The sequence below is a fragment of the Typopeltis vanoorti genome, chromosome 4, assembly GCF_054136105.1.
Source record: "Typopeltis vanoorti isolate ZY-2024b chromosome 4, IOZ_Tvanoo_1.0, whole genome shotgun sequence".
Lineage (NCBI taxonomy): Eukaryota > Metazoa > Arthropoda > Arachnida > Uropygi > Thelyphonidae > Typopeltis > Typopeltis vanoorti.
Window position 1 is genome coordinate 142,185,793 of NC_143552.1, and position 16,833 is coordinate 142,202,625.

At 35.4% G+C, this 16,833-nt stretch overlaps 1 protein-coding gene across 1 annotated transcript in view; it reads left to right on the top strand.

Annotated features, from left to right (window-relative positions):
* Positions 1–505: 505 nt before the first annotated feature.
* The window catches only part of LOC150107729 (zwei Ig domain protein zig-8-like), a 141,419-nt gene continuing 125,091 nt past the window's right edge, over positions 506–16,833 (top strand). Inside the window, exon 1 of the mRNA XM_090392178.1 lies at positions 506–755. Coding sequence (XP_090248304.1) covers positions 506–755 — 250 coding nt within the window. The remainder of the gene's footprint in view (positions 756–16,833) is intronic.

Here is a 16,833-nt window from a genome sequence, read left to right on the forward strand (position 1 = left end):
CATCGGTTTTTGCACCACCCTTGTGCAATGGAACTATCATACATTCCTTCCATTCCTGTGGTATCAATTCCTGAGCTGAGACTCAAGTTATACAAATGTGTGAAAGGCCTATTTGTATAACTGAAAGGCCTAGCCAATTCAGCTGAACATTTTTTTAGCAAACGAGCTGATATTCCATCTGACCCTATTGACAAATTATTATCCATGTTATGCAAGAGCTCTTCAACCTCATTTTCATGAACCTCTATATCATGGCTGAACCCAAGAAGAAATGTCGACAATATAATATCGAATATTTGAAATACGGCTTTATTCAGTCGCCTACAAACGAAACATTACCGATGTGCTTGATTTGTCAAAACGTTTTTTCAAATGAATTTATGAAGCCTTCAAGACTAGAGGAACATTTGACAAAAGTTCATGCTGATAAAAAAAAAAAAATAAGGATTTATGGTATTTTCAAGAACTTAACGAACTATTTTTGAAACAACCAACATTGACAGGTATGTTTTCAGCAGCATCCAAACTAGATGATGATGATGGGTTGCGCGCTTCTTACAACATTTCCTTACTGATTGTTAAATCTGGAAAACTGCATAATGTTGGCGACGAGTTAATCCTACCAGCTGCTAGTGAGGTTAGGCGCACTGTTCTGCACAAGTCAGCCTCTGATGTTATCAAGAAAAGTCCTTTGAGCAAAAATACAATGCAACGAAGAATTGATGAAATGACTCAGTATGTGGAAGACTCATTAGGTGAGTATTTAAAAATACCCAGCTCTGTATACAACTTAATGAGTCTACTTTACCAGGAAATGAAGCCTTACTTTTAGCATGAGTACGATACATAAAAGAAGAAAAATTTTGCCAAGAATTATTTGCTAAAAAATGCTAACTGACATTAAAGGAGAATCGATATTTCAAGCATTGGAAGGATTTTTTTTTTTTTTTTTAAAAAAGAAATCCCTCTGAATAATATCTTGTGAGCTGCTACCGATGGTGCTCCAGCGATGGTAGGGCGCTATCGTGATTTTATTGCATATTTCAAAGAGGCGGTGCCAAATGTATTCACTCTACACTGTGCGATTCACCGTAAACATTTAGTTACCAAACTGAGTGAATACCTACACAGGTCATTACATTATATAATTACAGCAGTCAACAAAATCAAAAGTCATTCAAGAAATAATAATAATAATAATAATAATAATAATAATAATAATAATAATATATATTTTTTAAACATTTTATTATGTCTCAGTATAAGTTACATACAATAATAATATTTACAGTATTTACAATAAGGATTATACAGAATTTTTTTTTTTTATGTCTCAGATGAATTGCATACATAGTTGCTGTAGTAATTATATGTATATAATATTTATAACGCATTACAAGTGTGTATAATAGATACTTGTAAGTTAGTAATTTTCTTCCTCGAAGCTTAGCAGAGCTTATCTGAGGAAGATAATAGATGACAGAGGGTGGTGGTTTCATGGTTGTGTTCCTATAGTGGTCACAAGCCAGGTGTTGATTTTACTGTTTGTTGGTCGTGCTTGAAAGACTTCAACCGCTTTTACAGTTTAACTTTTTTTTCTTTTTTTTCTTTTATTCTTTTTTTTTGTGCAAATAGGGTTGGATTTAGACATGGTGTGTTTGTTTCTTTGTGTTCTTGTAGTGATAGTTTTTGAGAGGGGGGGGGGTTGTCATGGGTTTGTGTGTGTGTGCATGTGTGGTGGGGGAGAGAGAAACAGGAATTGCTCTAATTTTCATTCTCGCTATAATATTTATATAGTGCCTGTTTTAGCTCTCTGTATGTTCCTAGGTTTCTGTTGTCGAACGGCAGTTTGTTTATCATGTCAGGTACATAGAAGTTTCGGGTGACTTTGCCGTCGTGATTATGATACTTATATGTTATGTAGTTTGTTGACTGTGGTCTTGTTATTTGATATGTTGTTCTGGTTACTCTATATGTTGGGCTGTAGTAGTGTTTTAACATGACTGTGTAGTGGCGTAAGTGTTTCACCTTAAATATTTTGTGTTTTGTCCGTGCTTCCTGCATAAGAGTGGGTTGTTCCCAGAATATCAGTTTTATCATTTTATCTTGCAACCATTGTAGCCTGTTAAGTCTGTAGTCTGCGCAGAATGCGTATGATGTGATTGCATATCTTAAAATGTTTTCACATAATGCTTTATAGATTAGTATTTTTATGTGGTTTGGGGCGCTGTCTTTTAATCTGTATAGTTTGCTTGCTATTATCCTAAGCTTGGTATGTAGGTAGTTTGTATGGCTATTCCAACTTTGATCAGCATCGAAGTGAAGTCCAAGGTAGCGTGTTGTTTTCACCTGTGTGATGGTTGTGATTTTAGGTTCTGCACTTTGTGTATAGGAGGATGAATGTTTGATAGTGAGATATTTAGTTTCTATGGGCAGGGTTTGGGGGATTTTGAATATCATTAGCTTTGTTTTTCCAGGGTTTATATATATGCCGTTTTCGGTTAACCAGTTAGTGATTTGATTGATGTCATGTTGCATATTTTTGTAAGCGATATTTGCATTGTTGTGAATGGATACTATGGCAGTGTCGTCTGCATACTGGAAGATTTTACGTTTTAGGGGAGTCGGCTTATGTCGTGTGTGTATATGTTAAATAGAATGGGAGATAGAACAGCTCCTTGCGGTACTCCACAGGTTACATGTACCTCTTTGCTGTGTGCTGATCCTATACGTGTGATGTGCTTTCTGTTTTACGTGTATGCTTTAAACCACTGGAGTAGACGACCTCCAATTCCGATATGGGTAAGTTTCGTTAACAAGGTTTTATGTGTTAGTGTGTCAAATGCTTTTGTTAGGTCAATGAATACCACTAATGTTATTCTGTTTTTATCCAATGCAGCGTTTATTAGATGTGTGAAATCTTCCAGGAGTGTTGCTGTTCCTTTATTTTTTTGAAAGCCATATTGTGTTTTGGGTATGATTTGAAATTTTTCAACGTATGTGGAGAGTTTCTGATGTACAATGCGCTCCGTGATTTGGTTGATTACAGGCAGCGTGGCGATAGGTCTGTAATTACTTATTATGTTTATTTTTCCCTGTTTGTGTATGGGCGTGATTAATGCAGTCTTCAGTGTGTCAGGTATGTGTCCCGTTTCGAAGATTTTATTTAACAGTTTTTGTATAATTGGAAGTAGGTCGGTTGAGTGTTTCTTGATGTCTTTTGGTCTGATTCCGTCTATCCCCGATCCTTTGTTAGGATTAATTTGTTGAATTGCCAGTGATAGTTCTTCTTTTGTTACTGTGGGGAACCACATCGACTGGGTTTCTCGTGGACCTAGTGGAGGATGTTCGTTTGTGTGAGGAAAGGTTGTTTCTTGTAGCTTTTGGACAGAGTTCACGAAGTGCTGATTAAAGTTGTTTGCCAACTGTTTGAGGGATTTGGGGTCGCAGGCAAAGCTGTGTTGTATTGTTTCTGAGGCAGTGGTTCTGTGTATATTGTCCAGCATTTCATTAATCAGGTGCCAGGTTTCCTTTATGTCATTCTGAGCTGTTGTTAATTTGTTGCTGTAATAGTTTCTTTTTGCCGATCTAATCTGGGTTGTTAGGAGATTCCGTTTTCTTTTGTATTCAGCTTTTAAGGCGATATTGTTCGGCGACTTCTTAAGTTGTTTCCATAGGGCATCTTTTCTTTGTATGTCTGTTAGTATGTTGTCTGTTATCCATGGATTTTGTTTCGTTTGGGGGCGTATTTTTATTTTTGTTAATGCTTTGTTATATATTTTGTTAAATGCAAGTTTAAGATTATTATATACAGCTTCAGCAGAGTCTAAAGATGCTATCAGCATCCAGTCTGTTTTTCTGATTTCATCGTTCACTATTGCTTCGTTTACAATGCTATGATACTGCTTTGTAGTCTCAGTGATTTTTATGGGTTCTGGTTCAGTGTGTAACTGCAATGCTGTGAAATAATGGTCTGCTAGTTTGCATGTTATGACGGCTGCTGTGTGGCTGTTTGGAGGGGCCCTTATATTTATATGATCAATGCAGGTTGAGGTTGTTGTGTTTCCGACTATCTCTTCTCGTGTATACGACTGTATGGATGGGGTTATGTTATATGCCGATAATAGGTCTAGATATTGTTCTGTGTTGTTATTTATGTTCCTAATGTTTATATTAATGTCTCCTATTATTATCAAGTATTTTGAGGTGCCTACTTTCGTGGCTGAAAGCCATCTGTTTAGTTCTTCTAGGAATTTTGTGGTGCTTAAGTTGGGTGGTCTGTATATTGCGTTTAATATCAGGGAGTTTTCTTGTTTGATGTTTTTAATTTCGATGCATATGTTTTTTGCATATTCTAATTTATAGTTTATTTCTGTTACTTCTAGTTTATGTTTGGTAAATATTATTATACCACCGCCTCATTTTGTTTGTCTGCAGTGTTTGTGTTGTTGGAAGTGTGGCATTTGGTAGGAGGATTCCTCTTCGTTTGTCGTAGATACTTCAGTCAGTATTAAAATGTTTATTTCGTCTATATCTTCCTTTAAATAAGCTTGCAGGGTCAACCAGTACTTGCAATATTGACCTTTCTAAATGTTTGCAACATTAGAAATCCTAATGTTGCAAAATAAATCCTAAATTAGCGCCACATGCGCTAATTTAGGATTTATTTGTATTTTCGGAAATTAATTTACAATCGGCCTGGTTTGACTTTTAATTGTGAACATAAGGTTTGAATTAGTTTGAATTATGTCCGAAAACAGCTTAGCTTATGCAGTGGTTGTTTTGAATTCCAGCAGAAGCAGCTATGGCTATGAGACTAGACCAGTGTATTTATGCCTGTTAATGGTATGTGTGTGTGTGTTCTTTTGGTTGGTTTGTCTGTTTTGCTGAACGAAAAATCTGAGTTTCCGGGAAATAAAACCCAACGTAGGGAACTAATAAAATTCATCCCCCTTCAGTTAAAATGCTTTATCACTTAGATAGTTAATATCTATGGAAGACTACTCTGTTCTTAAAATCTGATAATATGTAAACATTCTGCTTACCAGAAAAGTAGATAGAAAAGAAGTAATGCCAAATGCATAAAAAGAAAAGATACAGGAATAGTATACTTATTTACCATCAAAAAGCGTTAATAAATAACCTATTCCTTTCATAAGAAACGAAGTCAACAAAGCCTAATACAGAAATATGATTAGGGAGTTTAAGAAATCCCTAATCAGATGAACTCTATGACTACTTTGTTTCTTTTTTGTTTTCTCCCCTCTCTATGAGAGTTTATTCAGAATAAGTGCATAAAACTGAAATCAATGTAATAATAATGAATTAGCTAATATTCAGGCTCTTATTGTGTGTGTATGTGTGTGTGTGTGTGTGTGTGTGTGTGTTTTCTATTTCATCATTCTGTAACTCTTATCCCTCAATCCAATGCAGTTGCATTTCGATCTTTAATTAACAATTTACTTGATGCTATCTGTCTCTTATTCTTAATAACTGTTTTATCAAATCGATACCCTTTCCATAGCTTTTCTTATATCCTATTTCTTTAATAACTTGATTATTAATTCAACACACTATTACAGAGTCTTATTCCTGGGAATAAATTTAAGCATTATGCAAGATGTCCCGTATTATCTATTTTGTGTTAGCGTCTTTCCTATTAAACATTTCATGATCATCTTTTTCATTCTCGAAGTCGATATGAAATTCCATACGAAATTCTCCTATTAATAGTTCTTTACATGTCCTTATCTGTTTAAGTAACTGGTACGTAATATAAATACTACTTCCTCCACTACGGTAATATATTTCCACCCTCAGCTGTATTAGACTTCATACTTATTATGCACTGTCTTAATTTCTTTTCCTGAATAAGAATTCATTGAATGATCACGATATTTCAAATCTTCTTTAATAAGAAATGATACCCCCTTCTCTTTTACCTATACGGTCTCTTCTGACAACATTATAATTACTATTCATACGAAACCCCATTCCTGTTTTCACTTGGAATATATACATCCACTTCACATATACGTCCAATCACATTTACCATAAATATTCTTAGGTCTCGTTTCTAAGTCTTTTAAATACGTTACAGTTTTTATAGCTTTATTCTGCTCATTCGATCCATTAGTATTTATGCGGATATCATCGCCGCCAAACTACTTCTGATTTTTTTTTTTTACAAATTAATCCCATAAATTAAAAAAAAATCTACATTCAAGTATCGCTCATAGCCCACTTAGAATTCAATTAACTGCCATTACTCTGACATAGAGTCCTTCTTTAGCAAATACGGTATAATAGTAATAAAATTTACCTTTTTATCCCTCGAGTAAGAAGCTAATATAAATGCCAAAATCCTCCTATAGTGTTTTAAACAACTCGAGTTTTAGATCATTAGTTTCCGCTAACATAAACGCATCAGCAATTTTGTAATTGTCCCCCACATAACTTTAGTTAGATCATTTACTGTAATTCCAGGCAAGACTGCTCGATTGACATTCTTGTAATCAAACCTGCATAAAATAGAATCCAATGGAATTATCATAAGATAGGAATTTGTGCATAACTTATGATGGAATTATAAAGAAAATTCTATTTTCTTTAAAAAGAAAATAGAATGTAATCTTTAGATAATAATAATAATAATAATAATAATAATAATAATAATAATAATAATAATAATAATAATAATAATAAGCGAATATAAAATTCATTTGTTAAATACATCATTTGGAAACCTATGTATAATTCTTACAAATTTTTGTGAAATATTTACAGTGACTTGCTTCCCGTGTGGTGGCCGGGATAAGAATAGCTCCACTGCAGTCCATGCATGTCGTACGAGCCGACTAAAATGGGTACCCAGGGAGGGTAATGGATGGCAATGCTATAGCCAATGAAGTTCTAACCGAGGCTCGGCTATTGCTGTTACCCTCCTGCCCTGATCAGAGCTCATAGCTCAATTACACCCTAGCTTAAAAACCATCTAGCAAAAAAAAAATAAAATAAATAAACAGTGACTTACATTTGGTTACATTAAATTTCATGTAGCAAAGATTTAGTGATTCCACTGTAAACAGTGGCATGAACTAATGTAAGATAAGATTAAGAAGTTTGAATAATGTTCAAAATAATGAGACATGACCCTTATTTTTCGAACTCTGTTTCTCATCTTCTCTGTTATACCTAGTGCAACTTTATCAAAATGGACCAATAGAAGGCGAATATATGGAACGCTTGGAAAGCGATCATGTTTTCTATAAGGTCCGCGCTAGGGCAACTCGTAAATGGCGTCGAGTGTATTCCCGTAAGCTCTCTCGTCAAATTTCGTACGAAACTTTCATAGTTCCTGCATTCTGCTTTGAAATAATGCTGGATTTAAAATCCATTTGATTTATATAGTTTTGCATCGCCGAAATGAAGCGTTTTGGCTCTTTATTTTAGAAAAAACTATGTTATGATATTTTAATCAACATAATTTGAAATGGTAAGCAGGAAATACACATTCTAGTGAGAAGGGTTCTTAGATTACCGTGGTCCACTCACTGCATGTAATACAGGTTTTTGTAATTATTGCAGTCTTAGTAGTTTGGGATGGAATGAAAAAATCACACATACAGATTTTTCTTAAATGAAATAAAACGTAGATTATAAATTAGAAATGCAATTACGTTATTAATACATTGAGCATGAAATTTATTTAAAAAGTTTAATTAATTATTTCATTTCTGTGCGTCTAACTATATTTACAACAATATTATTAACAACGAATATTTATTTCGGTCACTAGATGGAAGCTTTACGATTATTTGAAGGGCTTAAGTCGATTATAGCAGCGAATGTACAAGGCGTATTTGATTCTATATCAGTTCCACTTCAAGGTACCTCTGGCTACACTTTCTGCACAACATGAAACAAGTTCCTAGAATTAAAATGCAAATTACTACTCATGTCAGGAAATAATGGTTAACTTCGTACTCTCTCACTAGAACTTTGCTGCTATTTTTGGAAAGCGATGAATTAATTAGCTGCGAGTGATTGTCAGCAACTTACAAAGGTCTAGAAAGGGTTACAGTCAAAAGTGGATGAAAGTCAGGAAATCGGTGAATAAGCAAGCAGCTTAAAAATAGAGAAATTCGCTTTTACAACAGCATCGTGAATTGCATTGTGTTTTAAATGACGCGTGAAGGGTGACTACGTGAATACAATATCTTTTATTTTATGGAGGTTGATTTAATGTATTCTGTACTTGCTGTTGCCTTTAATATAATTACTATCGCTGGTTACAAACAAATGGTATCGTTTGGAATTTAAATATCTCACGAGATCAAAAGTAGTCTCGCGAGAAAAGCTATCAACAGAAAATTGTTTTCATTAGATTAAAAAGTGTACTGAAAACAACATTTTTGATGGAATCGAATTCTAATATTATTTAGAATTATTAAAAATATTGTCAAATTTTAGAGATTTATTAAATTATTAGGACGGGTTTTGCTAATTATTCGAGAAAGATTCTAACACCTTTTAATTATTATAATATTTTTTCTATTACATTTGTCTTCTAAAAGCCATAAATTAGGTTTAAAACCCGTTTTTGGATCTTCTTTTGGCTTGTCGTCTTCATATCATTTTTCGCTTTTGTTCTTGGAAGCAGTAAAGCAAGACTAAATATCTTTCTTGTCTCGATGATGATCTCTAGCTGTAGTGTAGTAGCGTGTTATGACCACTTGGTAACCCTGTTGACCTTCTTGCTTCTAGTACGTGGTGCTTATTGGCAGCAATCCTTGCTGCTATCCACTAGCTGACAGATGTGCTTAATTACTACTTCTATACACCCTTCCCTTGCCATATGGCGTTTTGATCGCTACAGTTGGTGAACTTTTGACACCGCGTTTCATGTCAGCTACATCGGACTTCGATATTACCCGACTTTTTTTGTTTCTTTTTTCAAGGAGAATTTTTTTTTTTTATTTGAAGATAATATTCTTGTATTTATTTTTCGAATTTGTGGGATATTTAGAATTTAATATAGGAGACCGGAAAATGGTACTTCAATGAGGTCTTAATAAAAGTGGAATTGATAAGTTAACTAAAACTCGCAGGAAATGCAAAAAGAACCCACTTGCAGCACACTCGCTTCTACCTAATACAATCCGTCTTAAATCATCCACTGAAACTACTTATTATGTAAACGAGGTTCGTACAAGAAATAAATTAAGACTGCTCGGTTAAAAGACGAGAGACTCAAGGCAGGAGAAGATGAACATGATCATAAATGAAGAAGGTTTGTCATGAAGCTTCGTATAATAACGATCCCGGTTGTTCTTCATAACCTTGGAAGGAAGAATCAATTTATCTCTAAAAATGTTACGTGTGGTTTGCCGGATGCGAGCACATTCCTTACAATTTCCAAAATTCTCCAGAGAATATAAATAAGGACAGTCTCAGTTGAATATTTTTCAAACAGATGCTCACGAACTTGTAAATATACTGCATAAGTAGAAGACTATGTTTTTAATGATATTCCACAAGATGAAAGGAAATAAATAGGACAGCGGAACATTTGCAATTTAAACTTGATTTTTTTTTCTGTTTATATCTAATTATTCATGGCAAGGTAATCAGTTGTCATAATGATAGACGTACAGTTGGCGCGCGGTTCAGAGTAAGGAAAACACCAGTTAGCTTAATCATAAAGAAATTCCAACCTTTAGAATTCAGAATCACTAGGAAAAAATAAACTGACATCACAATCTGTTATAATTTATGATATACATTTAGTTTAGACCATTGATTTATTTCCATTATATTTTCCGCCACTAACTGATTTCTGTTTGAAATCTTTTCATAGTTCCGAGATATTTATAAGTATCTCTGAACTATGAAATATATTTTTCCACCACTAACTGATTTCTGTTTGAAATCTTTTCATAGTTCAGAGATACTTATAAGTATCTCTGAACTATGAAATCTTCCCCGTTATCTGTAGATGACAGTGTAGGATAAGGTGTTATTGAGCTATTAAAGCTCTGATCTCATGGCAAGAGGGTAACAGCAATAGCCGAGCCTCAGTTAGAACTTCATTGGCTACAGCATTGCCATCCATTATCCTCCAAGGGTATTTTGGATTGAATGAATCAATCACCGCATCTCACGGTCGATGGATCCATTCAACCATTCTTCTTCTTCTCCTCATCACTGCTTGGATTCACCCTCCGTTATTATTTAAAATATTTTATTTTTAAATTAAGTTGGTGTGTGAATAATTCATTTCGATTTGATAAGGATAATCTGCTGCATTAGTTAAATTCTATATATGGAACAGAAGTAATTAAAAATTTGATTTATTATTAATTATTTTACTAGTACTTTATTCTTTTATTCGATTTTTTTTATTAATTTGACATGGGAAATGAATCTTTTGTTTATAATGCATAATTACTCGACTCAACTTATTACTTTTATGTTCTTGGAGAAAAGTTTATATTTTGATTACGTATTGCAAATTTACTAGTTAATCATATTTTGATTACGTATTGCGAATATTTTGATTATATTTTGATTACGTATTGCAAATTTCCTAATTAATAATCTCGAAAACCTGCTCCATTACAAAACAACGTACGTAATCAAATTTGATTACGTAATATTTTCCTTCATTTTATAGCTCACTTTTATTGACAATTGACAATTGACATTTATGTCTTTAAGGGTGAAGCAAGATGCTTTTCATATTCCCCGCTATCTGTCGTGGTTACAGTGAGGGTAAAATTTACGAGCAGTTTGCTCGCCCTGAATGGCATGGAGATTATGCATCGTTATAGGAGGCTAATATAGTTTTTGGTCTTCTATATTTGAATATGTCCGTTGGCTCATATGCTGCAGCTTGTTGAATCAAATCATTGGGGTGTGTGGACGTCTTTAGAAAAAACTTGGAAGCTAAGGATTGTAGATAAGAGAGAATATATGGAATATTTGTGTCTCTATGGAGCTGGCTGTTTCTAACATACCACGGGGCGTTCAGAATCATTCTCAAGCACTTGTTCTGCACACGCTGAATCTTGATAATGTTAGCGTTAGAGGTGTGGCTCCAGGCTGGAGAGGCATAGGTGATTATGGGACGAATCGTCATCTGGTAAAGTTGCAATTTGATTCTGTTGCTGAGCTTGCTATTTCTATTAATTAGCGGGTAAATCTGAGCTATGGCTTTAGATGCTTTTGCACATGCAGACTTGATATGTTGGTTGAAAGATAGCTTTTTGTCGAGAATTACACCCAGGTAATTTGTTTCTGTCTGCCAGGGAATTTTAGTATTGAATAGTAACACATCTCCTGCAGGAGACATTGGCCTTTTTGAGAAAAGAACCGCTGAGCTTTTCAGGGGGTTGACTTCCAATCTCCACCTAGAGAACCAACCCTCCAGCTTTAGAATGTTTTCTTGAAGCTTTCTAGTAACGAAGTGGGGTCTGAGGGATCTGGTTAGTATTGCCGTATCGTCCGCATACAGCGCTAAAATGGAAGTCATCGGATTGTGAGGGATGTCTGACATGTATACAGAAAACAGCAATGGAGCCAGTAGAGATCCCTGTGGCACTCCAGCAAAGATATGGCGCTGGGACGATATAGAACCGTTAATTTTAACTTGCATTGATCTATTCTGAAGATATGAACGGATTAGATGAACCATTTTTAGTGAGATGCCGGCTGAGATAAGTTTGTGCAGGAGTCCAAAATGCCAGATTTTATCAAATGCTTTAGATAGGTCTAGGAAAACAGCTCCTGTGTACTGGCGCCAGTTGTAGCTGGTGATGATATATTCCACAATTCTATGGATTTGCTGGGTAGTACTATGGTGTTGCCGAAAACCAAACTGTTCTTTAGGGAGGATGTTTAGGTCATTTATTGAGGTTTGGAGTCGTGAGAGGATGACCTTCTCTGCAATCTTACCCAGGTTGGAGATGAGACTGATTGGACGATAATTCTGCGGTAAGTGTGGGTCTTTGCCTGGCTTATGTATAGGAATCACATCAGCCAGTTTCCAGGTGGAAGGAAAATAGTGAAGTCTTAAGATTGCATTTATTATACTGGTCAGATGCACTATAGCTTTTCGAGGCAGCAGCTTGATCACCCTGTTTGAGATGCTGTCTGGTCCAGGAGCTTTATTGTTCTTAAGTTTTTTAATAATATCATATAATTCAACAGGTGATGCGGGTGCAATATGATCAGCACTGGTATCCGGGAGGTTTAGTGCATGTCTAACCTGTCTGTGGATTTTATACAGATGATTGAAATCAATGTTGTTATAAGATGGTTTGCACTGATCCTCAAGATTTTTAAGTATGGCTTCTGCCTTATCTGCATCTGTGTGGATTAGGCCCTGGTTTGAGATTATAGGGGGGAGGGATCTGTTTTTGTTTTTGATGTTTCTCAGTAGGCCCCAGATAGAGTGATCAATAGGTGAGATAGAGGCTAACTTTTTATCCCAAACTTCGTTTCTATGCGTTTTAAGTGCATCTCTTACTGCTCCATTCAATCTATTAAGCACTGTCTTATCCTGAGGAGCGCGAGTGTTACGAAATCTCTTCCTAGCTCTGTTCTTCTCTCTGATCAGGTCCATAATGTCCTCAGGCAAACGATCAGGCTTGGGAACAGGTTTCTGGAAGGTTGCAACCATTATAGCGGACTTAATCTGTTGGGTGAGGCTAGTCACTGCAGAATCCACATCTTCTGGTGTGCATATGTGTGGGACGGGTCCTATTTGATCCCGAAGTGCTTTAGACAATCTCTCCCACGATATGCCTGAATGAGGAGGAGACAGGCATTCTTGTTCTCCCAATTGCAGTAGAATTGGGTTGTGATCCGACGACAGCTCGTTTAGTGATGTAAGGCTGTACTGTAGTTTAATGTCTTGCAGGATGGCTATATCCAAGATGTCAGCAGTGCCAGATGTACTGAGATGAGTTGGTTCGGTAGGTCCAGCCACAACAGCATGGTTTAATCCTGTGTAGCTAGAAAGGATACGACCATTTTTGTTAGTGGATTTACTGTTCCAAGCAGGATGCTTTGCATTGAGGTCTCCAGCGATGATGATCGGTCCTTTTACTCCAAGGATGGCATCCAGATCTGAGGTCAATAATGTCTTTAATGGAGGGTTGTAAGCAGAAAAAATTTTGAGGTTCCCAATTGAGTTTGTGAGAACATTGATTCCTGTGATTTCGAGGTTGGTGGTAGTAGGGTTGGTTATTGAGTGATGATTGATATAGCTTTTGATAAGAGTGGCTGTACCTCCACCTCTATACCCAAGCCTGTCGTTTCTGTAAATCTGATACCCTCTGATTTTCAGGGTGTCAGCAGGCCTCAGGTGAGTTTCATTAATTAGCAGTATATCTGGGTTGTATCTATTATTAAATTCCTGGATTTCTAATAGTTTGTTTTTTATACCGTTGGCATTCCAACCGATAATCCTAAGAGAGTTTGGGACGATTTTTTTCCTATGCATCAGAGAGTGCAGATAATATGGATTGGGTTTGCTGTAGGAATCTTTTTGTGACACTTAAGGATGGATTTGAGTTGCTGAAATCCTGGAGCATGTTTGCAAGAGAAGAGGTGATAACAGCTGATAGATTTGAGTGTGGAGTATTCCGGTTCTGGGTTTGTACTATCTGTTTGGAGCGGGCCACATCAGCATATGTTCTTACTTGATGTTGAAGATTCGTTTTCTTAAGGGGCTCAGTTAATGATGGGCGAGCACCAGTTGTCATGTTCTCACTCTTGGAGAACTGAGTAGCCTGAGCTTCAGGAACTCTCGCATTAGATGACGAGGTAGATTGATGACTGGGATCATTCCATCTGTTTTTGGGATGATGCATACACCCTCTATAATTAGCAGGGTGGGGACCCCCACAATTAGCGCACTTAGCCGGGGTGGTTTTTGGTTTGGCGCAGGTGTTTGTGGGGTGATTCTCGCCACATTTTACGCATCTGAACTGAGCTTTGCATAGCTTCTGGGCATGGCCAAATTTTTGGCACCGGTGGCACTGCCCAGAAGATGATTTCTTTCTCAATGGTTCTGTGGTGATTTTGAGTCCACAGATTGATTTTAAATTATAAATGTCTTTGTAGATGTTATGAATTTCTACTAAGACTAAAGGCATAGGTGTCTTATTTGATCTAAACATTCTAGTGACCTTTATGGGGGGTAGTTCCTGTAGGTTAAGGTCAGTAACTATTTCATCTGTGTCAATATCCTCAGAGACTCCTCGTAAGACTACTTTCAGATTTTTTTCAGAGGCAAGTGAAAATGTGTGATATTGGGTTCCTCTAGTATCCAGTTCCTTTGTAAGGTTTCTATAGTCAGCCACCGTGGTGGGCTGAATTCGTATTCCCTCGTCTGCATTTTTAGCAGATGTGTAATGAATTTGTGAATTTGCCATGATGGTTCTGAGTGTTGTCCATCTCTGCTTTTCCCTTAGGATAATCGGTGGCACCTTTTCATTGTGGGAAACAGAGGGATCTGAAATGGGAACATCCTCTTCCATACCAACAACATTTGTTGATTCAGCAGCAAGAATTTTTCTCTTCTTACGTGCGTGAGTTTCTTCTTGATCAGAAGGATTAGAGGTAGAGACAACTAGATTGAGTTTTTCCTCCACTTGTGGGGAGTCTTCATTTTCCTCAACTTCAACTTCAGGTGAGGAATACAAATTTAAGTAGCCGGGCCAATCCCGTTCAAACTTTTTGAGGAGCTTTTTAATAAAACTGAGTGCTAGCTTTTTATCGAGTGACTCAATAATAGTGTCGGGGTCAATCATGCTAGTAGGCCATGTCAACTTGAACTTCTTTTGTAGTTTATCAATGAGTTCAAGAGCTGGCTCTCTTTCGAGCAGATCAGCAAATACGTCCAGGTCAGGCACGCTCATATCGATTTAGTTGCGTATGTGAGTTAATAAAATATCCCGCAGGTCTATAGACCTGCCAGCAGAAGTTTTTGTAAAATATCCCGCAGCCGCAAAGGACTACCAGCAATATCAAGCATAGGCGCGTCAACTAGCAACAAAATGTTAAAATACAACAACGACACTAATGGCAGTAGGCCTAGCGTATCGCCTTTGCGAAGTCAGTTGACTTACCTTGTATGGGAAATAAAATGTAAAATGCCTGTTTATTGCGGCAAGCAAATAACTGATATTACTAATGAATATAAGCATAAATCTCTGAAAACTTATCAGTCAAATACACAATTCACCATCAATAACACACGACACAAAACACTAACACGCGAGCCGCCATTTTTCCACTCGCTCACTTTTATTATTAATTGATTTTTATTTAAAATATTTTATTTTAAAATTTAGTTGGTGTATGAATAATTCATTTCGATTTGATGAGGATAATTTGCATCATTAGTTAAAAATCATATAAAACAGAATTAATTAACAAAATTTTATTAATTAATTATTATTATTAAATTATATTTATTAATATTAAATTATATTTATTAATATTAATTTATATTAATATTAATTTATTATATTAATTTATTAAATATATTTATTAATTATATTAATTTTATTATTAATTATTTTATTAGTACTTCATTTTTTATTCGGTTTTTGTTATTAATTTGACATTGAATGAATCTTTTGTTGATAATGCATAATTACTTGACTCAATTTATTACTTTTATGTTCTTGGAGAAAATTTCATATTTTGATTACGTATTGCAAATTTACTAATTAATTAATTATATTAAATTAGAAAATTCCTAGTTAATAATCTGGAAAGCCTGCTTCAATACAAAGCAATTTATAATCAATTAATATTTTCCTTTCTTTATTTCATTCATTTCGATTTCTTATTTTTTAATTTAGTTGGTATATAAACATTTAATTTCGATTTCGTATCATTGGTTTATTTTCTGAGTAAAAAAAAGTAGCATTATAAGCACAAATAATAAATAAGATTTCATTTCTTATGAATTTAAATTAATTTATTTTACTTTTAATATTTCTAACTCACTATAACGAATCCGTAACAATAAATAACAAATGAAAAATTAGACTTAAATTCATATTTAGGTCAAAATTATCCGATTATCCAAAGCACACGGCCTCAGTAATTTACAGTAATGTTCCAAAATACCCAATGTGTTCAAGGTTCAGATTAGTTGCGCAGAGAGAGATAGACAAAGCACGTGATACATTTTATTTTGCAACTTCCCTAAAATACATTACATTATACATTTCAGCATGCACTCATCCAAACTTCTTGTTGATAACTGTTACTATTTTACGCATCATTTCCCAAAACGATTTTAACATTAGGCTGATATTACAACAATATCCAGCAAATCATTTATTTGGATATTGTCTGGTTCGTTCTACTGGTTCTCATTAACTCCCCTCAAGTCATTTACCAAACGAATAGGAAACTGTTTGAAACCAAGCGGAACTTTCAGATGTTTTTCTTACAACTGATCAACCTGTTGCATTTCCTTCCTATTTCCTTTGTGTATTTACTTTTGCTGAGGTTTTATTCTAGCTAATGAGCCGTGATCCCTTGATTTAAACCCGAGCATGGTTGGCGTGCATCGGCACTCTAAACAGATCCAACGAGACATCTAACAGAAAAATAAAGTCTCGGTTGGGGTTGGATGTTTACTTAGCTTTTAAATAATTCTCAACATGGGCTTTTTTTCCATATATTGGTCTTAGTGAGCGAGGTAAAGAGAGGGTTTAAATCAATGAATACGACTCTCTGGAGTACTGCAGGGCATCTAAAAGTGTCCATGGCTCACTTAGATAGCTTCCAGACTTTGTGTGTATT